This window comes from Rhopilema esculentum, chromosome 12 (assembly GCF_057945365.1).
Source record: "Rhopilema esculentum isolate cy_ngs chromosome 12, ASM5794536v1, whole genome shotgun sequence".
NCBI lineage: Eukaryota > Metazoa > Cnidaria > Scyphozoa > Rhizostomeae > Rhizostomatidae > Rhopilema > Rhopilema esculentum.
This window is the reverse complement of record NC_142826.1, coordinates 67,481-93,822: the sequence shown is the minus strand read 5'-3', so window position 1 is coordinate 93,822 and position 26,342 is coordinate 67,481. Positions and strand designations below refer to the sequence as shown.

The following is a 26,342-nucleotide window of genomic DNA, read 5'->3' as shown; positions in this document are numbered from 1 at the left end:
GTCAACTAGAGGCAGCTTTGACCACAGGAAGTGAAGCCGGGAAAAATATCATTTGTACGGCAAGAACGGAGAGGTGCTGTACAAACAATGTTATGAAACGTGCGAAATTAAGCAAAGAGTTCAGGCGAAAATTAAGTTATAAGTGATTAAACTGTAAAATATGAAACACCTACGAACGTGAATAATTGAATTTCAAGGAAAATGGGAAAGTAATGCGTAATTCTTGCCATTAATAATGATGGTACCGATCATTGTTTTTGGAGGATCTACAGTCTTTTTTGCAGTCTCTAATCATTTTTAAACAAAATGAGTTTATTGATCTGATGGTGAATATTTGGTTTGTTCTTATTTATGACTTGTTTTTTAATCTTTTCTTGGTGGACCTTCGCAAACAAACAGTCAAATATTTGAAGCAGATATTTTTGACGAGGTGTATCAAGTGATCACCTTGCAAGTCATCGGTCATGAAACTAGAAGGAATCTAGCAAGTACCAAAGGAATAAGATTTAAGGAAAAATTTATAAATTTTACAGAAAGCGACAATATTGAAGAACCTAAAATGGTATGGATAGGCCTAATTGTAAACAAACCGATGAAGTAAAATTGATCCATCACCACTTATATCCGTAAAAATAGTGGAGGCATCGATTTTACTTCCAACCCTATTAAAAGACTGCCTTTTCTTATCCGTCTGTCAATCCTTACACCAAAAAACGCACGAAACAACCAGCCTAATAGCGAGATGCAATAGAACGCCGTGCAATGCGGAAATCGATGACATAAGAAAAAATTATAAATCAAAATGCGATAAAGACAATGGAAATTTTACGGACGTTGCACTAAAATCTCAAACTTTGTCACGATTAGGAGGCATGCTTTCGTATGCAATAATAACATTAAAAGAAAACAGTAAACATCTGAGATCAAACTCTGTACCACAAGTTGCAACTACAACAAATTCTAAAATTTTGAGGAACAGTGCAGCTGAAATTTTGAACAAGATGCCAAATGCGATAAGAAATTCAAAAACGAAAACCGAATTCTCATCAAAATCTAAAGAATATTTTCTTACTGAAGCAAAAAAGAGGCTTTTAGTTTGATTCATAAAGAGAAGAACCTAACTTTTAATTCCAATTTACATTTTATGGAATTCAAACTATTTTAATCTTTACTTTTCATATAGCAACTTTTACATCGTGTAGCATTTAACGACCAGAGCCACCCTGTGGAGATACTGGTCATGATTCATTATTACTATTAATATTATTATTATTATTGATTATTCGTTGAGCAGTGGCGTTCACACGCACATTGTACACGATCTCGTTTCTTCGATTTTTCAAACAGCCTGGATGTCTACAACGCTTATTTAAAGATACGAATTAGTATATTGTATTCAACCGAGCCAGAATCGTTATGCTGCGACCTCCCTTACTATGGCTTCTAATAATTTCAGTGGTTTGTTCGTACTGCGGAAAGGATTTTCAGGTGCTAGGCCGCCACATATGGCGCTGCAGAAAAAGAATGCCTGAGAGTGCTGGACCAAACAACACGATTAATATCACATCAGAGTCTGACAAAAATGCCCTCCAGACGTCGGGTATAGTTATATGTGTCTGTGGGAAAGAATGTTCGGGTGCTAAAAGACTGAAAATGCACCAAAGATGATGCAGAGTAATTGAAGGCCTAGAGGATCAACCGTTGGATTTTGAAAATTCAAATATTGGCGCCAACCAATCACAGAAGCTCTGCAACAACATCCCAAGATTACGATAAGCTCATCTCGAAGAACCTCTGGAGTTTCGTAAAAAATGTTATCGAAAAACAATCTGCCGTTCTGCCATCATTCTCTGTTAACCATCATTCTCTGTTAACCGTTAACCGTTTTCGTTAAAATGTTTTCAGCAGTCTTCCCAGACCGGCAATTTGTCATACCTCCATGTATTCCTTCTCTTTCTCAACCTTCAGTTCCATTTGATACAGAACCCCCGTCTTATGAAAAAGTGACAAAAGTTATTCGCAAAATGAAGTCAGCAGGATCTCCATGCCCTTTGGACAAGATTTCTATTATTTGTTTCAAGAAATGCCCTTACCTCCGGTCATTTCTGTCTGAAATAATACGTGTTGTGTGGACCACGGGCCACGTTCCTAGCGAATGGAAAAAGCTTGTACAGTTTTAGTCTATAAAAAAGGCAGCATTGATGATCCGGCAAACTTTCGACATATTACCCTCGAGTCTGTACCTCTAAAAATATTTACCTTTTGCCTGCGTGATGCTCTGTTTTCCTATCTCAAACAAAATGATTTCATTGAACACGAGATCCAGAAAGAGTTCACTCCTAACATTTCTGGAGTGCTGGAACATACTTCACTGATGGCCCATATCATCAATAAAGCACGCATAAAGCAACGCTCTGTGGTTGTCACTCTTTTGGATTTAAAGAACGCATTTGGAGAGGTCCATCATAACTTAATCATTAAAGCTATGGACTATCATCACATCCCTGCTCACTTTCAAGATCTCGTGTCTAATCTTTATACTGATTTCCACACTTCAATTATAACCGATAAATTCAGGTCTCCGGCCATTCCAGTAAAAAGAGGAGTACTGCAAGGGGACTGCCTCAGCCCTCTCATTTTCAATTTATGTTTCAACACCTTTATTCAGCTGGTAAAACAAGACAAATATAAACAACTTGGATTTTCTCCTCATGACGGCAATGATCGCTTGTTTAACCCGGTTCACTGGTTTCAATTCGCTGATGATGCTGCAGTTGTCACAAGTGATGAACGCGAAAATCAATTATTGCTAAACTGTTTTACAAGATGGTGCCAATGGGCAAATATGATCATCCGCGTAGACAAGTGCTACCTGCTTGAGCATTCCTATACAAAGTTAGCCTCACTCTGGTCTGCAGCTCAAAGTAAACTTCCAAAAAACATCTTCAATTTTACGATAAATGCATATATGTATTCATATATGCTGACATTCCCGCTTATTTATCACCATGTATCATAACTGGCGATTCGTTCCGTCCTGACATGCTTAACAAAACTGCTTGTTGTAATTAGCGTACGTCACGTGACGTTATTTCATTTCTATAGAGTTTTGTTTGGTAGTTGTTGAACAGAGTGGTGGAGTTATGTTGCGAAAAAGAGTTATGTTACGTTGAGAGTTATGGAGTTCAAATTATGAACTAAGTTTAATCTACGAAAGTTATTATAGAGTTACGTTTGCGTTGTATATATTATTCTTTTGTAAATAGCCTTTTTGAGTTGAGAAAATTATTGGAGTCAAGTTTGGAATTGGGTTGTAATTTGTTATGTGTTATCTGCTTGGATTCCACGAACCAGGGTGACGAAACACAGGTTTAAATATTAAAAACAACCCAGATTCAAATTCACAACACTGCTTGTATGTCATCGTAGTGTCTGTATGTCATCGAATTTAGGGTTGGGTTCGAGACTAACCTGAATAATAACGCTTCGCGTAAAGCTGAGAAGTACCGTTCCCTTCTAAAGGAACTACGCCCTAAGTTCAAAAAATTAAACTTTGTTAATCTTTCCATCAGCTGTCTCGGTATCTTTGGTAACTCCTGTGACTCATTCATCGATATGTGTGACGAACTAAAACTTGACTACCAACGCCGTAATTTTATAATTAAAAAACTGTCAGCAATAATTATACGCACATCCTATTATATATTCTGTATGCGCAATAAGACTTGAACTGCTCTCCTTCTAACGATTCTTTGCACTCATATGATTTTATTTGAATGTTATAACTTTTATAAAATTAGTAAACTTGTTACCAGGCTAGCCGATAGTAACTACGTGTAAAGTGAGGTTACTGTTGTAAGTAGAAGAATATAAAATAAAAATGTTTTCATTGTTATTATTATTATTATTATTATTATTTTTATTATAATTATTATATTTTTTCAACCTTTGTGATCTGGCTGATCTTATTGCCGTTTTACTCCTGCTAGACGAGTCATAACTAACAACCAAGGCCTAACAACTTTTAAGTCACTTTTTGATAGCCACTGGGCTGAAGGGCTACCTTCCTTAAATATTTGAAATGAAATAAATGAAATGAAATAAATGAAACGAAATAAATGAAATGAAATGAAATAAATGAAATGAAATGAAATGAAATAAATGAAATGAAATAAATGAAATGAAATGAAATAAATGAAATAAATGAAATGAAATAAATGAAATAAATGAAATAAACGAAATAAATGAAATGAAATGAAATGAAATGAAATAAATGAAATGAAATAAATCAAATGAAATAAATGAAATGAAATGAAATGAAATGAAATAAATGAAATGAAATGAAATAAATGAAATGAAATAAATGAAATGAAATGAAATAAATGAAATAAATGAAATAAATGAAATAAATGAAATAAATGAAAGAAATGAAACAAATGAAATAAATGAAATAAATGAAATAAATGAAATAAATGAAATAAATGAAATAAATGAAATAAATGAAATAAATGAAATAAATGAAATAAATGAAATAAATGAAATAAATGAAATAAATGAAATGAAATGATTCCGCTATTTGACGGGAGGATTCTCAGAAAGAGCAACTCTTCCGCGGGTCTACGAATAACGACCTCAGAAGTATGACATAAGACCCCGATTTCCCTATTTGACCCTGAGCGGCGAGCGCTACCAAAATGATTGCCGTAGGCCCAAAAAGTTTTTCTTTGGAGATTTCTTTGGAGATAACTTTGGAGACATTTATATTTTTAGATACAAATCTTGTAATTTTGCAAGTTTTAAACAGAAATGAAGTGATTTAACTTGATATCTCAACATGGAAGACATTTTTGACTCCTAATATTTTTCTGGTTTTGAAAAATAGCCAAGTCCTACACTCAAATGCGATAAAACAATGAAAAATGTGAATACATGTCGTCTTTGACTACATTCACCTTCTTAAATCACTAAAAATTGCTGTTAAAAAATTTCCGCTTTATGACGGGAATGGGGTATTTGCTTGCGCTCCGAGCCACCGTACCGACCGCACCTCACAATGTGTCCGGTCGCGTCCTTACAAGATGTCATCCCCTTTCATTCATCTTCAGTGTTTGAAAAGCCATAGAAAGACAGGCATTGCACCATTTTTGCTTGCTGTTTTGGGATGGGTCGTTGAGAAATATCCAAAGGTCTCAGGCAAATAGTTGGCAAAGTAAGTTGTTTGTAGAATTTTGAATTTCATTTGGTAACAAAAACTACAGTGGGACAGTCGTGATTATGATCAGACTTATGGCGGCTTTGTTCAGTCGCATATACCAGGCAAAATATATATACAAATCCACCTTCGTAGCACTCAAACAAAGTCCAGTTCAGTTCAGTATATATTTTAAAAATCCACTCTACATACAATTTACCATAAAATAACTACAAAATACGCACAAACGATTAAAGTACAAAAATATAAGGTAATAATACAGAAATTATTAATAACACAATGCAATCATGTTGGTAGCGCTCGGGGTCAAATAGGGAACGGGGTCAAATAGGGAACGGGGTCAAATAGGGAAATCGGGGTCATATAGGGAAATCGTTAATAACTCCAAAAATTGGACTGATATCTCAAAACAAACCTCAGAATCAGATTCGGCATGCTTCAAACTACCTCAAAGATGCTTTTTTAATTCAACTACGGTAATTTTAGCAGTATAAATCGCAATGTTTTGCTTCTACATTAGCTTGACGCTTGGCTAAATTGAGAAATTGAATGGAGGGAATTTCTTACAGGATGGAACTCTCTCAATAGCTATACTTATCGAGGAGAGAGCATCCCCTTTTTAAAGGTGTCTCATTAACATTTAACTTCTATCTTTATATAATGACTGACAAACTTAATTCCGATCAGTGCTAATAATTGGAATCGAAGAGGAAGGACTTGAGCTTTCGATGGAATATAACATGAGAGGGTGAATTTTTTATATCCATAGGAATTTCATTCCAGAATTTAGCTGCACAGTAACGCACTGATCTAAGGCCATATTGCAAAGTATTTTCTTTGTCAGGAAAATATCATTTTTAGTGACTTGCCATATATCATATTGATGCACAAATTCCACTAATTGAAAGAAGAAATGAATACAAGAAGGAGAGATCTTATTAATGCAGTCATATACAAAGCTAAGAATTTTCAACTGAAAAATATCACACAGTTTTGAGATTTTTAAGTCTGAAAAGGGAGATGTAGAAGGAGCAGTAGGATTCTTAAATTGAATTGCTCTTATAACCTTTTTTTGTAACACAAAAACTGAGTTGATATAAATGTCACAGGTGAGACCTCAGACTAAAATTCCATACTGGATAAAAATAATGAGTTGTAAAGACAGATCAAAACATTAACAGGTAAGAAGTGTCTTATTTTAAGAAACACTCCACAAGTTCTAGCCAGTTTCTTAGACAATTCTGATGTGTGATACTTCCATGATCAGTTTTCATCTAGGAGAACACCAAGAAATTTGACCTAACAAGTCTGTTTGATGGCAAGATTACCAATTTTGATATGGGCAGTCCAGGAAAAGAATGCTGAGGAAACTTGAATATTTAACTGAAAATTATTGAATTTTAAACAAAGCTCTCTGAATGGCTGACATTGAATTCAAATTCATGTAAATCTCTTTTTTGATGTACAACATGCAGCTTATTTTGTTCAACTGGAAAACATGGAAGTTTTCGATAATTTTTTTGCCAAAAATCAATTTATTTGAAAAAACATTCCTTTTACCAGGGGCAAGAGGCTTCAGTAAAAGGGCATTTGGTATTAAATTCCCAGCTTCTATTAATTCTTTGGTTGCTGCAATTTTACTTCAAACATCTGTAGGTATTTTGAAAACTGGCTAACATTTGGCATAAGAAATTCTATTTACAAGTTTTGAAAAATGTTGTTATGAATTAGGCACTACAGTCAGAGTTCAGTTCAGTTCAGTTTATATAATTTTGAAATTCCACTACACTGCCCTCACAAAAGTATTGCACCACCTTGTTCAAAATGGGGGCACTTTTTGTCAATATTTTTACAATACGTAACATTTGAATACATGAATTGGGTAAAATAGGCATATTTTATAGCAAATTTTGGCAGGAAAAGTTTGCAAATTTTGCTGATGCCATAGAATACCTAGTTAGAAATGTTAATTTATCTGCAAAAACATTTTTATAGACCACGCCGAAGAGAGAAAATTTGTCAAATGAGATGCGAGTCCTATAAAATTATTACAGGGAAGTGGTCTTTAGTTTTTGAAAAATTGTTGACCATGTTAGATGCAGCCACACAACAGCTTCAATAAATCAAAAAAAGTTTCTCGTGAGTGCTTCAATAGTAATAAACCAAAAAAAAGTGGGTGAACAAAAAAAAATTGACGTTAGAGGGGTAGCGATTTTGTCTGTTTTCTTTCACCATGTTTACATCAAGGGACAGTAAAAGACATGGAACTCGATGCTGAGCAACGTTTTGCAGCTCAAAATTCTTCCAAACAAAAAATAATGAGTGTCTTACACAAATATAAAATAAGGATTCACCTGCTTAAAAGGAAATCATTTTTACAACGATTTATTTCCGAACAAGAAGAATTAAAGTTTTTCTGTGGCGTCGTTCAAGTCCAGATTTGTACATCGTTGAAAATGTTTGGCCTCGTATGAACAACATTACGAACCATGATTTAAAAGGATCTTCAAGAACCAAAGAATCTTTAATTAAAAGAATTCTTCATGTTTAGAATGAAATTCCACAATAATACATTGCCCAATTATATGCAACCAATTCAAGAAGGCATAAAGCGGTAACATTTTAACTAAACAATTACACTAAATACAACAATATTAGAAAATTAAACCAACATAAATAACCACTTTTACAATAACCATTAATTAACTAAAGAATACAAATTACGGGAATTGTATGTAGGGGAATTTCCTAAGGATGAGCTCTCTCAATAGCTAAGGTAATCAAGGAGAGAGCACCCCCTGTGCTAAGAATTATTGAAGGATTTGATAAGTTGGTTCAAGCTGTTTATTCTGTTTCATAATAGAAAAGACTTAAGGGTGATTGATGACTTAAGCTTGGTAATTATTTTCAAAGAAGAAGGATTTTAGATTTTGATGAAAGCTACCAGCAGATGGTGAAATTTTTATAAAACCATGGGAATGTTATTCCAACACTTTGCTCCAAAGAAAGGCACAGATCTGAGACCATAATGAACCATAAAGACCATAATAAACAACCATTTTTTGCAACAAGAATACTGGATTAATATACGTTTCATAGGTTAGTCCCCAAACTATATACCATACTGAAGAAAAGGTGAGAATAGAGAATTGTAAAGACAAATTAAAACATTAATTGGTAAAAAGTTTTACAAAAGGCTGGTTTCAAGTGCACTTTTATGAAAAGGGCACTTAGATGAAAAGGGCACTTAGGCCTTCCTTGACCCTCATATCAAAAGGTAACAGGGGCAGTTGACCTCCCTCTCTGGTGTCCCTGCCTTTGACTGCCTAGAAAGTGAGGATCTCCCAGGGGGGAGGGTTTGGAAAAAAATCAATGTTCCTATGCTACTGTTGACAAATAAAAAAATGTTCACTTTAATTTTCCTTTAAACCAGTAGTAATGTCCCCAAATTCCCAGTGAAAAATTTATGTTGTTCCTGTACCATTTGTTGTCATTTTCCCCTTTTTCAGAAAGCCCCTGGGAGACCCTCAAGAGTATGTGAACATTGATGACAGAAAATGGCTTGGGAATTTGAAAATGCTATCAAAATACAGTAATTGAAATGCTTAATAGACAGGGAATTTTGTAGGAAAAACTAGCGAACTGCCTAACCTCAAATTTTGTTTCACATTCTTACTAAATCGACCATGGAGATTCCAAATCCAAGATGGGCTAAAAAAAATCATCACCGGAAGTTGCTGTTTTTGATGACGTCATAAAAAAATGATAAAAAATCTTTAAAAATCAGCCAACGACTTGACCGCAACTTTTCTTGTATTTTTGCGCTAAATTAACTAAGCAAATTTCAAATCTGAAATTAAATGAAATATATCTTGAGCGGAAGTCAAATTTTTGATGACGTCATCAACTTTGAGAAAATTCACTTTGAACCTTTTTAATTGTTTTCTCGCATCTATCATTGTCAAATATGTTCCATATTCGAATAGCACACATTCATCACTATTTTATGACGTCATCTTCCTTTAAAAGTAATTGAATAACACGTGAAAGTATGCCTTAAATTCTTTAGCTAGTTAAAGAAGTCATTCAAAATTAAAATTTGGTTGTATAGAAAATGATATGGAATCCATTCATCCTTCATCACTGTCTCCTTTGCTGGAAGTCCTAAAGAAATTGTAGTTCCACTCATCATCGTCTGCTTCCAGCTGATCACCGTTATTTCCCACGCACTGGTCCTCATTGGTTACGGAATTTCCTTCGATTTCATCACTAGAGCGCTGCAGATCTTGCAGTTTTTTAGCGGAGGGTGTGCGGGGCCTTGTAAAAAATGAAAATAATTTGTGGGAAAAATATGTTGGCTGACTCCAGTATTTTCTGCAGATATTTACAGCTTTTTTAACGTTGACGATCGAACATTTTTCTCATCAAGCTGTTAAGAAACGTTTTTCTTTGTATATCCTCTTAGTGCCATTTCTTATTTATTTATCAAATGTATGTTCAAAATTAGAATATATAAAGAAATTTTGTTCTCTTAAACCACACTAATACCACCTGTAGGCCAGATTATTCTCTCCATCGTATGTCTAACCAAAGCTTAAAGGCAATTTCTCTTACTTTTGGTAACGTAACCAGAAGTAAATGGTTGTGTCGACCAGTATGGATCTGGTTGTAGAGCTTCTGGTTACCTGTTTTTCATTGCCTTGCGAATTCTTACTCTTATCTGCACAAGTGTTTCGTCACATTTCCCTTTGTATGATTGTTCTTGCACAAATTTGTTTGCTTTCGCGAGAATGTCTTTGCAGATTTCCTGTCTCATCGTAACTCCCTCGAGCAAATTATCCTTTCCAGAACACTCCTAAAGCTTTTTAAAATGTTAGCTTTCCTTACAACAAACATTACCGGTGTTGTTTCGCAGCCAATAACTGCACGAAGAGCCGGTAGATTTTTGGAACTATCTAAACCCAGGTAAGATACGACTTTCCAAAACTAACGTACTTCTCGCTGTCAATCTTTAAGGAATATTTCCTTGAAGACTTTACACACAATAAGCAGAAAACTACATTAGTGTCCTTTGACAAATAAATTTTTATCGATGCGGCAAGTATGGAATATCAGTTAGCCTCTTCATAGCTGCAATTAAGCAAATATGTCGTGGAATCTTTGATTGTCGTGGAATCTTTGATTATCATCGATAAAAATTTATAAGTTGTCAAAGGATTTGATTCAGCGAAAAAAATTTTCATCAAAATTAATAGTGTCAGCATTTTCGTGTTGGCAATTTCTGCGTAGATCTACTTTGACAACCATAAATTTTTTTCAAAAAAATGTCACACTCCACCACACGCCGGGATGTTTTCAGGCGAGCAGTGAGTGGTTAGCACGCCTGCTATATTTTCCCCACAAAAGCCAGGGCCACCATTAGATTAAGAACTGTAAACTGGTGTAGGCTTTTGCCCTATTCTATACATTTTCATGAAGAATTCAATATTTTCTCTTTTGGATCGAAGGTCATGTTATGGACAGGCAAACATAAGGTATAATAGGTCATTCTCTAATGACATCTTTAATGGAACAACCATGTTGCAGACCAGTTCTTTAAGAAATCTAATATTACATTCTGTCTTCGGGCCATTTTTAAAAGAAATCATGCAAGACATCTGTTGTGTTGTGATTCTTTGCCAAACACCACGCCTGATTCCCGCCTCGTATGCTTGAGCTAAATCTTCCTGAAGCGCAAAAGGAACTGCTCTTTCTTTGCAAAAATTTAGTTTCGCATCAGGTTTGAATTTCACTTCCAGTTCAAAATCTTTCAGTCTCCCAAGCTCCGGCTTGAATAGATCTGGAAATTCTTCACATAGCTTGCGACATTCAGCTTGTAATTTCCGGTCAGGCTTTAAATCTTCAAATACAGCATGACACTGTGCATGCGCACCACTGTTCTGTTCGATGAGTGTGTCAACTGATATTCCAAGCTGCGCAATGGCACTCCGTCCAAGCAGGTTAAGGTCAGGTAATTCGGTTACATTAAATCCCAGTGACTGTTGATTGTAATTTTCGGTTTCCGCTTGTAACATAACAGTACCAAGAACTGGTAGCTTGTGTTGACTTGCTGACTCAAACTGCTGACTTGGTGCTTCAAGGATGGGTTCACCTAGCTCCTTCCATGCAGTTTTGCCAAGAAAATTATCTCCAGCACCGGTATCAACTTCAAAATGAACCATATGCTGGCCTTCTAGCTTGATTGGTAACTGAAGCTCAGGAACTTTAACTTTGTTGACCGTGTTTGTTTGCGAGATCGAAAAAATATTTTTTAATTTATTTCTTTCTCCCGTAAGCTTGGCACTTTCTTTCTTTTTCTTCAAACAGGCAGCCTCTATATGCCCAATCTTATTACAATAATGACATGTAGTGTTCTTAAATCTACAATCTTTTGGGTTATGACCAACCCTGCCACACCTAATACATTCAATAAAAGAAGATTTAGGTTCAGACGAGGAATACTTCCCTCTCTTTTTCGGTTGAATCTTGTTGACTTCTTGTCTTGAAATTTGCCCGTGAACCGTTTCCTTGGCAACTTTAGCTGCGTCTTCAATTTCAATTGCCATTTCTATAGCTCTAGCAAAAGTAAGATCGTCATCTTTAACTTTTAAAAGGGCCTTTAAAACCGCTTCATTGTTGATAGAGCAAATAAACCTGGTTCTCATTGCCTCGTCCAAAGAATCCGTGATTGATGTAAAATCACAGGTAACAGCATCTTGGCGAATCCTAGCGACTAATTCATTTACTGTCTCTCCTGGCTTTCTATCCATTTTACTCCAAAATTTGAATCGCTCGCGAACAATGAAACGCTTCGGATGAAATTGATCCATCATAAACTCTGCTATATTCTCCACACTAAGCTCGTTAACATCTTTTGGTGGCGTTTGTTGACTGGCAAGATTCGAGAGCAATTTGTATGTAACTGGAGTCTGATTCGTTAGGAAAACATAAGCCTTCTTCTCCTCTGGTATCGAGTTTGCCTCGGTGAAAGTATTAAAACGCGCCCAGTAATCCGTCCACAATTCGGTCGCTGAATCGAAAGCAGAAAAACTTTGTATACCACCTGTAAACGTTTTAATCGGTTCCTTTTCCTCAGATTTCCTGGCCATAGCTAAAATAGCCTGAAGTTGTTCCTGGTGACGTTGATCCTGTCTCTCCATCATTATTCTTTGTTGTTCAATTTGCTGTTGAAGGAGCAGAACTAAATCTTGCGCCGCCATCTCAAACGCTCGTTGAACCCTCACTGCAAAACAACCTTGTAAAAGGAGTCGTACTATGCGATAATCGTTGCCAAATCCTAGGACTGATTAGTAAATCGTTTTCCACAATTCTCGTCGCCAAAAATCTGTTGTGTTTTTCGCCTCAACAGATTTATAAGAACAGAAAATAAAACTGTTTTCCAATATTAAACTTTCAACATCCAAACCGTACAAAAACAAGTCAAAGAACAATGCTTTTGAAAAAGCATGTTACGTTATACAAATGGTGTTCACTCACGCATTTTGATCAACACCTTTAAATAAAGCGTCTTTTCTAAAACTACAACAACATCTAAGTATGTAAACTCTCTAGAAGCAGATACAATTTTTTTATATGTAGCTTGGATCAGCACTAAGTTTCTTAATCTGCCATCCAAATTTTGGCGTTTAAGTGCGAAAAGTTTTTTAGTTGGTTTCTTATCTTGGGATCTATAATTGCATTATTGCTCTGAAGTTGAGCATTTTCAGAAGAATGTAGGCGCAGATCATCATTAGACCCATGCAGATCAAAATTCAAAGTATGCTATCTTTTCCAAGAACAATCAACAGAAAAAGCTTTTTAGCTTCTTTTTTTAGAAATTTAAATTTTGTAATAATTCTAGTTCTAATTCTAAAGTTTCTGACAAATTTCGCATGATGCACATCAACTTTAGGCCACCAAGCCATTCTTTGATGACCCTCTTGAGCTAATTCATCACTGCCTGTTTTCTTGTTGATAGGTAGCAATTACCCCACAAGAAAGATTCACTCTTAGTATGGTGTTATTAGCTGTGACAGGTGATTTTAATGGATATATGTATAATTTAATAACACGGCAATTGAAAGGATTCATGGTGGCTTTGGCACAGGAACGGTTAATAACGAAGGGGAAAAACTGCTTGACTTTGCAAATGCGTATTATATGGCAATATTGAATTCGTTTTATTGTAAGAGAGATTACATAACATATGCAAGCGGATGCCATGAAACCCAGCTGGATTACATTTTGTACAGAAGAGATGAAATGAATGAAGTTAAAAACTTCCCAGCCATCAAAGGAGAAGGAGTTTCAAAACAGCACCATCCAATTGTTGGTGAGGTAAAAATCAAGAAAGCAAGAAAAGGAAAGAAAAGATCAATACTGAAGATTTTATGGTGGAAAATGAAAAATGCAGAACTGAGAGATAGCTTCTGTCAAAGTGTATTAAGTGATATCAACTTCAAAGATGAGGTAGAAGAATGGTGGCTGTACAACTCATAAGTGATCTTAAGAATAAGAGAAGAATCATTCAGAAAGACATCGGTCAAAGGCCCTCCGGATGACACAGAGACATGATGGTTGAAAAAAGAAGTGGGAGGAATTTCTAAGGAGAAGAAACAGGCTAAGAAGGGGTATTATAAATAAAGAAATCAAAGACTCAAAGCAGCAAACAAAGCCGCAAAGAATGCGGTGGCCATTGCTAGAGCAGAAGCGAGAGAAGAGATGTATGTAGAGCTAGAGGCAGCAGAAAGGCAGAAGAAGATTTATAGAATTGCAAAATCAAGAACAGAAAAACAAAGGATCAAACACACATACTCTAAGGTCCTTAATAAAATAAGGGGTCTTGATAGTTGGGGGGGGGGGGTCAGAAATTTTTCAAAATATAAATAAGCTTGGGGGTCCTAGGAAGTGGGGGGGGGGTCGGAAATATGAAAAATATGAAAAATCACGAGATGATTCTTTTTTGTGGTCAAAGGAGATTTTCTTCTGAATACAATCAATAGCAAAATGACAATTAGCACCATGTAATAATGTATTGTTGTATTACTCAAATGAGCAGGCTAATTATCATTGTGTACATCAGTCAGGCCTATGTAAATTTTTTCGGATGTTATACTACTTCTCTATGTTAAAACTTTTGTACAATGCAACCTCTTCATTCAAGAGAAACTTTACAGAAATTTCACATCTGCAAGATCAAAGGAGAAATGAAACAGGGGATATGAATGACTGCATATAAAAAATTAATAAACGGGGGGGGGGGGGTCCAAATGAGCTCCAAGGGGGGGGGGTCAGAAAAAAATCAAAAAATTAATAAGCGTCCCCCCCTTCTATTAAGGACCTTAGAGTAAGACATATGAAAGATGAAAATGGGAATGTATTGTAAAAAGATGAAGATATCATTTTTGCACTGAAACAAGTTGTGGAAAGATATTGCGAAAAGCAAAAAGGATTGCATGTAGCGTTTATAGCCCTCGAAAAGGCATATGATCGAGTCCCGATGTCGGAAGTTTGGCAATGCATGAAGGAAAAAGGAGTAAGTGAAAAGTATGTGCGTATGGTGCAAGATATGTACGATAGGTGCGATGGAATTCCATCATGTGTTAACAGATGTGTTTGTAACTCGGGTGAGTTTATGATCAGAGTCGGACTGAATCATTGCTCTGCTCTGCTCTCAGCCATTATCTCATAATGGATGTCATTTGTGATGTAGTTCGGAGTGAAGCTCTGTGGACCATGCTGTTTGCTGATGGTTTCGTGATAGTTTGCGAGACCAAAGCGGAACTTCGAAGGCGACTATCAGGATGGAAGAGAGCTGTAGAATAGAAATGTTTTAAGTTTAGTCGAACGAAGACGGCATATCTTCAGTTTAACGACTTTAAAGATCTTGACGACATGAGAATGGATGAGGAAATTATCAAGATTCTAGCTTTATCAAGGAAATTATCAAGATTTCAGTCAGGCTGAAAGGGAAGGTGTACAAAACAACTGTGCGCCCAGCAATGCTATACAGCAGTGAAACTCTGGGCAATGAAGAAGGCACAAGAGAAGAAGATGAATCGTGCAGAGATGAGGATGCTACGCTGGATGTGTGGAGTCTTTGGAAGAGACAAAATCAGGGATGATATGATAGCCGGTAAAGGTAGCCGGTAGAAGCTCGAAGTTGCATGAAAGAAGACCGAGTTGGTATGGCCATGTGATGAGAAGAAAGGAGGACTATGTTGGAAGAAGAGTGATGGCAACGGAAATTCTAAGACACAGAAGAAGAGGGCGTTTTAAGTTTAGATGGAAAGACAGACTAAAAGACCTTCAAGGAGATAAAAGAGAATGGAAGATACTATCAGGGAACTGTAACCCTTTATAAAGATGGGAAAAGCTGCAGAAGAAGAAGAAAAAGAACAAACACCTATCTTTCAAAACATTGCACACCTCACCCTCTCTTCACCCCCTCAAAACGCTGGATATTTTTGTTCACTCTTTTAAACACTACTGTTATGATCAGGGGGGGGGGTGGGACTTAACAGCAATAAAGCTAGAAAATATTATTTTGTTGATGTAACAGCTTCACCGTTCATTTTCAAAATATGGATTCCCATACGTTATGGATTTTCAATAGTATTTTAGTGTACATCGGAACGGCGATCAATGTAAGCACTAAATATATCCATCCTTGACTAACGTGTTATTTCCAAACCCAGTGAGTTATTTTACGTGCAGAGAACACGGAGCCAGAGAACAGACGATGTGACTATTGCATGTAATGCTTTTTACTGAACTGAACTCTGAACTGAACTTACTTACAAATTAACATACTTATATACAGAGATGAATATCTAAAATTAACACGAATGGTGTGAGAAATACAAAGGATAGGAAAGGCGAGTAAAGGTGATGAGTAAATTGAATAGCGTGGCAAAGATTAAGTAAACAATAGGGATTAGCGAATGCGTGATATGAGAGTGACGTAGAGGATGCCTGTGCTGCGATGTGAATATATGGGAATGTGATGGAATGAATGAGAAGGAAAAATCGATGTAAACAGGCCTAAGTAGAGTCACTACAGTATTCAACTTTCGGATATAACGTACTGGTGTGCTTGGTCCCGGCAAAAAATGTGCTTGGTTTTAGTCAATTTTTACTTACCCTCATTACAACGTACTTCGGATATAACGTACTTAATACACTGGTCCCTTAAAGTACGTTATAACCGGATTATACTGTATCCACAAAAGAGGTCATATTTTCGAAACCATAGTTATTTTTTGAAATTGAATGTTTGTTTTTTAAAAAATGCTGCTTAAATGATGTCTGTTCCTTCTCTGTTTTGAAATAGCATTGAAGCGTACTGAAAACTATATCTTTCTACATCCTCTGAAAGCCTCATAGCCACTTGAACGTACAATGTTTTTTTGTAGAAGTTCTTGTTCAGATCTGAAACTCATCACTCATAGTTGTCGCTCTAAAGAGTTTCCAATGCACATAGTTTACATTTCTTCTTCATATTTTGTCGATTGCATATTCTCCTGTTTTGCCTGAACTTTCTTTGCTACTTGAGTGTTATTAGCTTAAATTCTCCTTTTTTTATTTCTATTCGATGGTAAAGTGTACTCTGTTCTGGCATTAGTTTGTACATAGATTTTCAGAGGCACATAGAGTTGATGAGAATTTATTTTCCCGTTGATGCAAACTATTTTATCTGTCCTGAAGTCATTATTAAAACGGCAAGCACATACCTGTCGTATATTAATAATGCTTGTCTGTCTTTCTCGATTCAGGTGCTCGCTACATCCAGGTAAATACTTTTTCTATCTTCTATTCTGATTGCAAAAAAGGAAGCAACTAGTGGAGAGCAGCATGCTGAGACGTGCCTTGACAGATGATCCAAAGGTCGCGGCAAAAGGGTTAGATCCAGCCCAGGTTGCTGCACATCGCCTCACAGTCCTGTTTTATCACCCCCAATCAAGCAAGTATGTTTTTGTCAAACAGTCTTCTCCTAAGCTTCACGAGAGTACGAGCAATTATGTCTGTATGGAAGCTGACTATCGTGGTGAAGGAAAACAGTTCTTCTTGGAGAAAGTCGGTGACAATGAATACTATATCAAAGCAATGGATAGAGATGGTGAAGAAGAAACAGGATTCTTGTATGTCTCAGAACAGGTCTCTTCAGGATTAATTGAGTCAAGTGCCAATGTCCTGAAAAGTGAGAAAATAGCATACAGGAAGGAGCTGTATATTTTTGAGTTCATTAGACATAGGGAGCAAATGGGCGTTTACAGTATAAGATGCAAAGAGAATGGGCTGACTTTGTATGGTTCCGAAGATAGAGAAAGCCATGTCAAAGCTGACAAGCGAGATCACGATATCTCAAACAAGAATTGGTTCAAGTTAAACATGAAACCTGTAAGAGACAATTCAATTTCAATAAATATCTTTACCATACTATGACGGTTTATACATACATACGGTTTTTTAGCTATTTTATGTTGAATCATTTTTCTTTTGTATTTATGGCGTAATATTTTGTTTTTTTTTCGGTTTCCGTTTTTCATTCACTTTTTCTGAGGTTCCTTTTTTTACTTACAGGACAAACATATTCAAGTTTCTGTTGTCAGCAAAAGCGCACATGTATTGTCTGGAAGCGTGGAACCACCCGTGTACATCGAAGAAGTTCGTAACAATACAAAGTACGAGTATGCGCATAGATTTGAAGATGGCACAGCCAAGCTATCAGAACTTCTTTCCAAACAGAATGCTAAGGAGAAGGTGGCTTTAAAAGGTATCAACCAGTCATAATTGTTCATTCCAGAATGTCAGTATTGTAGTAAAGTGGGGGTTCTATGTAATGTACGCTTTACCTAATATCCGAGATTATTGTGCCTGGAAGAGAGAAATGGTGTTTCCTCGACAAAGCTTGTAGCGTAAAAAATCTGTTCAAAAAGGCCAGATGTACCCACATATGAAAAAGCCACCCAATTAATAACTCATGCTTATTTAAGCTAATTTAATTTAAGAGAAGGGAATAGCACATTTGATTGGTTCTTTGTTTTTGTCCACGAGAGAAAAAACGAACTTTTGCTGTCTACATAAGTCGGAATGTTGTAGGCTTAGCCCTCATATTGAATGCAATGGTTTCAGTATTTCCCTTATTCGTTAGTATTAGGTAAAATTTAAAAAAGTATTCAGAATTTGCAGGAGAAGTGATCACTGCCACTCAGATGTATTTTTGTTGTAGATTAGCAAACGACATTTACCTTTATTCTATTGTAATCCGAATCTTAAAGGCATTGAGTCATGATAAATAGACTGGGTATACCCTAAGTGCCAAAATCCGCTGAGTCATGATTTCCATGACTGCGATGCTATTGGTTGACCTTGAACTGGTCACATGAACTCACCTCGTACTGATTAACATAACAGTTTCCATCAATAGCAAGTTGTCAACAACGGATGCCAATATCACATGAAACAGCAGCGATCACGCCGAAACCAAATGACCCCCTATAGAGAAAGCCTATTTACCATGACTCAATGCCTGTTTTTGGCAAGTTTTGCTGTATTTTACAATCAAGAACCTCTTATAATCAAGAGCGGCTTATATTTTTTAAGAAACCATTTTTTGCAGCTTATAATCGAGAGCGGTATATAATTGAGTATATACAGTATTCACCAAAATTACCTAGAGTTTATGCCAAGGAGAGGAGACTAGGGTTTTTTTTGTGAATAATATGAATGGGAAGGACGTTGACAAGAACAGTTTGGGAATAAGTAATTTTGGGAAGGTATAAGGACTTCACATACTAATTTTAAGCAAAAGTTGCATGCATATAAGGTATAGCACTAGCACTTATCAAATGTGTGTTTTGTGGTAATTACAGAAGAATACAAATAGTTTCAACCTGGGTTTTTTGTGTCATATGATTGTGTATTTAAAATTGGCAAGCAAGGTTGTTGCAGAATTTGAAAACCAAGAATTCTAGATTTCTTTCATGTAAATAATACAGGGAAACTGGCATTGGACATGTGAAGTCTGTAAATTTTCTTAAATAAATTCAAGCTAATTGGACAAACTAGTACTGGTAAACAAATTTCCTGAAAAAGTTTGTTTTTTAAAAAATGCTGCTTAAATGATGTCTGTTCCTTCTCTGTTTTGAAATAGCATTGAAGCGTACTGAAAACTATATCTTTCTACATCCTCTGAAAGCCTCATAGCCACTTGAAAATTTCTGAATTGCAATATTTTTATTCAGTATTTTTTAAATGAAAATTTGCTTAAATCATCTGAAGTTTTACATTCCTTGACCTGTGTTTTCCTATTTTCAATCAGATCGATACACTGTGGTGGATACCCACGCACCAGTGATCAAACCAGAACACAAACTTTCTCAAAGCACGTCCTGTTACATTGAAGACCAGTTGAAGGAAGAGAAATTGGAAATAGAATTCAAAAGCATTAAATTAGACGGTTACAGCGTGACATCATATGGAAAAAGGGGAATAAGCCTAGCAGAAGGTGAAATCGGGACAGTTGATAAAAATTGAGTTCATTTTCATTTCTTTGCATCATGTAATTTAATTTCTTCAAATCATTAGTCATAGGTGTGCTAGAAAAAGGTAAGGGGTGTTTCACTTGAAGAAAAAACGAAATTTGCAAATGCCAGGCTGGATTTTTGAAGCTTTCTCAAATTTTTTATGGATTTTTGGGACTTTTAAGGATTTTCTGTTTTTTTAAATTCTTGACAATGAAGTTAAACTTATTCTGGTGATTCTCTAGGTATCTTAATTTTTTGAACCAATAAAACTACTTTGCAAGCGATAGTAGTCGTTAAAAATGTTTAAACTTTTTGTGGTGTTTTGCAACACAAGAGGCCAACCTGATTTTATTGCTAATTTTGAAAAGAAATTGTCAAACATTGCTGCTGAATCCTAACAAAAAATCTTAAAGACAACCAAATCCCTTGTAGACTTCTCATGTTTGTCAGTTATTTTTTACCAAAAGCTGTTATATGCATAATTGATCCTCAGTACACTGCCTTTTTTCTACAAAGGTCCGCAGAAACAAAAAATCGACTACTGAACTGACAACACTCTTGTTTCAAAAGTAGAGTTTGAGGTCAACCAGGTCTGTTATTTTGGAGATAACAGAATTTATATTTTTGTGACGCTTCGCTTTGTTCAACGAACGTTGTGTGGCTTGGCTCATACTAGTAGTACTGTAAACTTACAACTCGGTTTCTTTTCTCGACGGGTGCGAGCGTTGATCTGTTTTTCCTCCTTACGTAGAGCAGCAAACGGTCGGTATAAACCCCGTTTTTCCAGAAAAACGAGAAAAGATATTCAACTGATTTTTGTTGCAAATAGTAGCTACTAGTATGCTGATATCTGTAATAGAAATAAGATTATTTTCCTCTTTACATAGAGCAGCTAACTGGCGGTATAAACCCCGTTTTTCCAGGGAAACGAGAAAAGATATTCAACAGATTTTGTTGTGAATAGTAGCTACTAGTATGGTGATATCTGTAATAGGAATTAGAATCTGTTTCCTGATTTCCATTTATAGTTTTCACCTTTACGCAGAGCAGCTAACAGTCGGTATTAACCCCGTTTTTCCTGAAATACGAAAAAGATATTGAAGCGATTTTTGTGGTGAATAGTGGCTACTAATATGCTGATATCTGTAATAGGAATAAGGTTATTTTTCCAGTTATATTTGAGACGACTGGGCAGTTTTTCGAATCTTCAACCTACTCGCGAATCCGAATCTGATTCTGAATCTGATTCTGCAGACACGGGAGTTCTTTTGATGCGACCCTTAAAGATTTCTAGAAAGCGACTCTCTTGTTTTGCTTTGTAACGTCTGCCAAAGTCTGCTTCCAACATATCGTATGTTTTCAATACCACGAGCAGTTGTATTTGCTCGCGTTACCAGAAGACCATCATTGTTTCTAAGATCGTATGTTATGTTCTTTCTTTCGACAAATAAATCTATCATGAAAGGTGGATTGAAACTGTTTTGGTTTTATATGTCTTTATCATGAGCAACTGCAAGTTTCTTTGGTGATCTGATACTGAGTTATCTTTTGCTAGAAGTTTATAAATATATAGGTCTCTGTATGCAATTCGCAAAGTTCTGTCGTGAATTTTATTAATTCGGCTATTTGTGGCTCTGTCACGAAACATCCAAATTAACGAACAATAGCTTGAATGAGACTAAATAAAAAACCTCATTATCAGTTTTGTTTTACCGTACCCATGTGATTAGATACCTTTGCTAAGGCATACCTATGTTAGTTTTTGACTTGCCTTCACACAGAGTTGATTCAACATGAGCATCAAAATCTAGCTTGGGATCTAATGTTACACCAAGTAATTTTTCAGATTCAGATTCTGATATTTCCGAGGCATTAATATTTAGTGTCATTCCACAATTTTTTGCTCCGAAAATTAAAAAATGACTGTTTTCCTCATTTGGTTTCATGAAATTGTCAGAGAACCATTCTGTTTTTTAAAGCGTGTCTTTTTCTAATTTTGAGAGCACTGTCCTAAGGTTCTTATCTCCAACATATAATGTTGTATCGTCTGCGTAATTGCATACTTCAGTATCATTCACTAGGGGCCCCAATACTGATCTCTGTGGTACTCTTATTTTGAGTAACACCAGGTGCTGAATGTACCATTTACCTTCACCCGTTGTTTCCTATTAGAAAGATGTATACGCATAAAATTTAAAGCGTTCCGACTAAATCCATGGGCATCTAGTTTTGCTAAGAGTAGGTCGTGATCTAAGCTATTAAAGGCCTTTGAAAGGTCCATAAAGACAGCACCTGCATATCCTTAATTATCGAGAAACTGTTTACACGTTTCCAACAGTCTTAGGACAGCATGTTGAGAGCTATAGCCCTCACGAAAGCCACACAATTAAGGTGAAAATGGAAAAAAACTTTTTTTTGGTCAAACATGATTCGCTCGAATATTTTGGATTCGGATGTAGAGATGAATTCACACTGGACGCGTCGCGGCGCGGCGCGTCACTGAGCGTCATCGAGCGTCGCGTCATGTACTTTTTCATGCTATTCACACACGATGCGTCATCGAGCGGCGCGTTTTCTATTTTCCAATGCTGTTCATTGCAAACTTGCAAAATTCTCGACAAGTTATACTGTATTCCTTGCATTGCAAAATCAAGCCGGACATTTAAGTTTGCTACAGAAACGGACGAAACGGTAATCTGAAGCCAATATATCAAAAACAGCATCTTGGCCAAAAAATTAGGTATTCTATGTACTTCAATTAGTCTCGTGCGGCTTCTTCGACATTTCGGTTCGAGAGGTTGGCTAATGTTTTGACAGGAAGACGATTCTCTTCAGGCATTCATTAGAGAACCGATATTTGTATTGAATATTCTTATTTTTATCAACACTCCCCAAAATTTCCATGAATTGAATCCCTCGGAAGTAAACCTTTAGAGGGTATTGAAAGCTTAACGGGGAGTAATTGAAATATTTTTTTACCAAAACGGAACATACAATGACTCAACATCATTGTTGAATTGAACATGGACGAGACAACTTTATAAAAAGCGACCCTAAACACGAATAATACTGTTACTTATCATAAACTAATAAATGTGATTTGTTTTTGTTACTTTCAGAATTTGGCCCCCCGATGCTGTAATCAGAGAGACTCATCAAAATATACTTTACCGTACAAGCAATACAGTTTTATAATTGCCTATTTCAGAAGCTCTATGTTTACGTTTCTGGCTGTCATTATTCTCTAGGTTTTCTATTGTTCTGAAGCGTCACCGAGCGTTAAAGTTAAATTTATTCAACTTTGACGCTCGGTGACGCGTGGCTGAAAAAACGCGCTGCGTGCGCATAGCTGCTGAAAATGCTAAAGCTCAATTCACACTAGACGCGTTTTTTTTGCCGCTGCCCAAATAAGGGTCGCGTTTTTTGACGAATTGCGTGCGCATCGCGTTTTTTGGGCAATGCGTCACGACGCGGCAAAGTTGGATTTATCCAACTTTTCCGCAATGTGCCGCATCACAACAATTAAAGAGTTTTGTAAGCAAGCTGTTCTTCTTTCTTTGTAAACAATAGCGGGACAAGAGGCATGACCGGTTTTTTGAAAACACTGAAATGGCGTTCTATTAAATTGGTGCCTGAGCCAATATCGCTAAAGAAACACTATTTCGTACAAATATTCTCGAACTGCAGAGGATGGGCACACAGAATGCTTCCTTCGAAGCTTTTTGCAATGACTATTTGAAACAGATTTTCGCTGACCCGATAAAGATAGAACTTAGAACGAGCCAGGGCAGTGTTAAATGAAATAAATGTACAGAGAGCTAATCAAAATTTCGTCTTTAAGGAGCTGCTTTAGCTTCAATTTTCAAATTCTTGAGCCATAAACTGAAATTAAGTCCAATATCACGGCCATTGTACTTTTTAAAAGGAAACGCAAATAGACGCACTAGATATGAATGCTTGAATGCCGCGACGCACAGCTTCTAGTGTGAATTCAGCTTAACCATATTTGGTCAGCGTCATGACGCGCCGCGCCGTGACGCGTCCAGTGTGAATTCAGCTTAAGGATTGTAATGGGGCGATAATTCTTTTTTGTCATAGCATCTTGATTTTTGAAAAGTGAAGTGATCTCCCCTTCTTTAAGTTCTTCAGGGTACTCGCAACATTCAATCATGTTATTAAAGAAAGAAGTCAGATACACTGTAAAAATATCTTCTGAGTTTTGTTTTAATAACTTTGCTGGAACTTTTACATAGAGAGTGGCCTTTTTTGGCTTTAATTTCCTAATTTGCTTTTCAACCTCCATGAAAGATGTCGTTTGAAAGTCGAATTCATTGGCCTCACTAAGATTATCTTTTATTCTTTGAATACTCGGATGAGATCGATATTTTGTTATAGCCCTCTCAACAGGGTCAGTATCCTCGATAATAGGGGATAAATTTCCTGTATTTTTTGACAATCCTAATGTCTCCGTAATGCTTACAAAGTAATCGTTCATTATTTTCACAACTTTGAAATCATTTGATAAGGGTTCCATTTTTAACAAGGGTGACATCAGATGTTTGGATCTTTTTAGAAAATAAAGGCTTCACTGTCTTCCAAAACTTTCTCTTATCCTTAATGGATTTCACATCCAAATTGCAATAATAATTACATTTTGCCTGTCTCAGAGTTTTGACGCACTTTTTGCGCTGTTTCTTAGAAACATTCCAGTTTTCTGGAGTCCTTTCTTTATTGTTTCTATTTCTTAAACGTGTTCTAAGGATAATAGCCTTAGTTAAGGATGATAGTTCCTAGAGCCTTGGTCATGAAAGGTCCATCATTTGCTCTCACGTGATTCTCGATTTCTAACAACATCTACTGTGATCGGATCGAGAAAGGATCGAGAGCAAGGTATTAAAGCAAAAAATGGATGACTTTACAATAAAATCACTCAACCTTAAATCAATCATTAAGATACGTAAGGAGGATAAAAAACGCCCACACTCTGAAAACGTTGCCAAACATGTTGCTACTTTTACTGGCCTAAGCGAGGAACGCATAAAGGACCACATTGCACGTTTGGTGGAATCTGGTACAATACAAGTAAACCTAACAGGCAAAGGTGAGCAGTCTTACTTCGCTTTGGAAAATGAATGGGACAACCTTGGCGAATTCTTTTCGCAAAACTTGACGAGCTTAATTACACCTAATGGCTCCCCAATTGCTTGCATGAAAAGCAGCCCCCGAAAAGCCTCTCAGTCACCATCAGATTTTCAAAAAACTGACTTTATGGTGTTTTTAGATATTGTCACTAAATTGACCGATGATATTCTGTTGCATCGAATTACTGAGAAAAAAAATGATACATTAATGGAGGAAATTGTCAACTTAGCCATCAAGACAATGTCACAAGGGACAACAAAACCTATAAAACAACTAATGCCAACAAACCAAACTGTATCAATACAAAGAGCCCACGAGAACATGCACCATGTTCTAAACCACAGTCACACGACAGAAAAGCAACAATGACCATCAACATAAACAATGCTCATCCAACAACTCAGAACATTAACATCAGAAGCCCAAGAAACGCTAGAAAGCCAATGAATACAACGTGTAAATGAAAGGTGACAGAAATACGAAACAAACAAAGTCCAACAAAAAGCAAATTATCACACAAGCTCCAAACGTGAGAAAATTCAAGCCAATAGCAAAGAAATTCAAAATAATCGGATGACAACTAAGCTCGACAGAGGACCACCTGCAGAACAATGGAAACCTTAGTCGCCGTTTCAATTTGAGAGTTAAAAGCTTCCCTGGTGCAACCACTTATGACATGTTTGATTATCTAAAACCATTGCTCAAAAAGCTCCTGAGAAGATAATTTTAGCCACTGTGTAACGTTTTAGGACTTGTATTCTTCAGTAATTATCATTATTATGTTTAGCTAGATCTTTGATTATGTTGCGTGTTAATGTCACATGTTTGTTTGTCGCGCTGTTCTGTTAGTAACTCCCTTTCCGGGAAATGTGCGTCACTGTCATCGTGTTGTGTGATGTTTCACAGTGTTCCTTTGTTGTGTTTTAATATAATGTAATCCTACTTAGAATAATTTAGTCTTACTGTTTTAACGATAAACATAACATCAAAGAACGAGTATCTCTTGTGTGCTATCTACTTGGGGCTAGGCCCGTTGGCCTAGCCCATCGCTCCACTAACGAGCTTGGTTATTAACTGATACTTCACCGTCGTAAGAAGAACCATAAAACGTTACAACTGGGACTAATGATATGAATAAGAAAACACCCGAACAAATCTACCACAGTGTCATACCAAAATTTCTCAAATTATACTGCGAAAGGACAAACCAGATCTTGACAAAAAGGGAAAGATATTGAATAACATACTCGATCAAGTCGGATGCGACATCTTGTGACAAAATACAATCCAGATGGAGCACTTGGGAAGAGATGGTCTTCACCTGAATCAGCGAGGAAATTCCCAACTTGCAAAAAACATCACAAGTAAGTTAAAATCTTTCTGAATGAGAATTAATGCCTCACACCAACATAAATTTCCAT

General features: G+C 36.3%; 3 protein-coding genes across 3 annotated transcripts in view; 2 read left to right on the top strand and 1 right to left on the bottom strand.

Annotated features, from left to right (window-relative positions):
• The first annotated feature begins 5,052 nt into the window (after positions 1-5,052).
• LOC148958670 (uncharacterized) lies at positions 5,053-26,285 on the top strand. Its single transcript, XM_089111932.1, has 4 exons — positions 5,053-5,209; positions 17,026-17,650; positions 17,834-18,026; positions 19,575-26,285. The coding sequence occupies exons 2-4, from the start codon at positions 17,105-17,107 to the stop codon at positions 19,787-19,789; spliced, it is 954 nt and encodes a 317-aa protein (XP_088968058.1). The 5' UTR covers positions 5,053-5,209; positions 17,026-17,104; the 3' UTR covers positions 19,790-26,285.
• Positions 10,726-12,471, bottom strand: LOC148958671 (uncharacterized). The gene has a single exon (XM_089111842.1). It carries the CDS (start codon positions 12,469-12,471, stop codon positions 10,726-10,728), a length of 1,746 nt encoding a protein of 581 aa, XP_088967968.1.
• LOC148958664 (uncharacterized) overlaps positions 26,148-26,342 on the top strand; it is a 61,355-nt gene continuing 61,160 nt past the window's right edge. Inside the window, exon 1 of the mRNA XM_089111935.1 lies at positions 26,148-26,285. Coding sequence (XP_088968061.1) covers positions 26,213-26,285 — 73 coding nt within the window. The 5' untranslated portion in view covers positions 26,148-26,212. The remainder of the gene's footprint in view (positions 26,286-26,342) is intronic.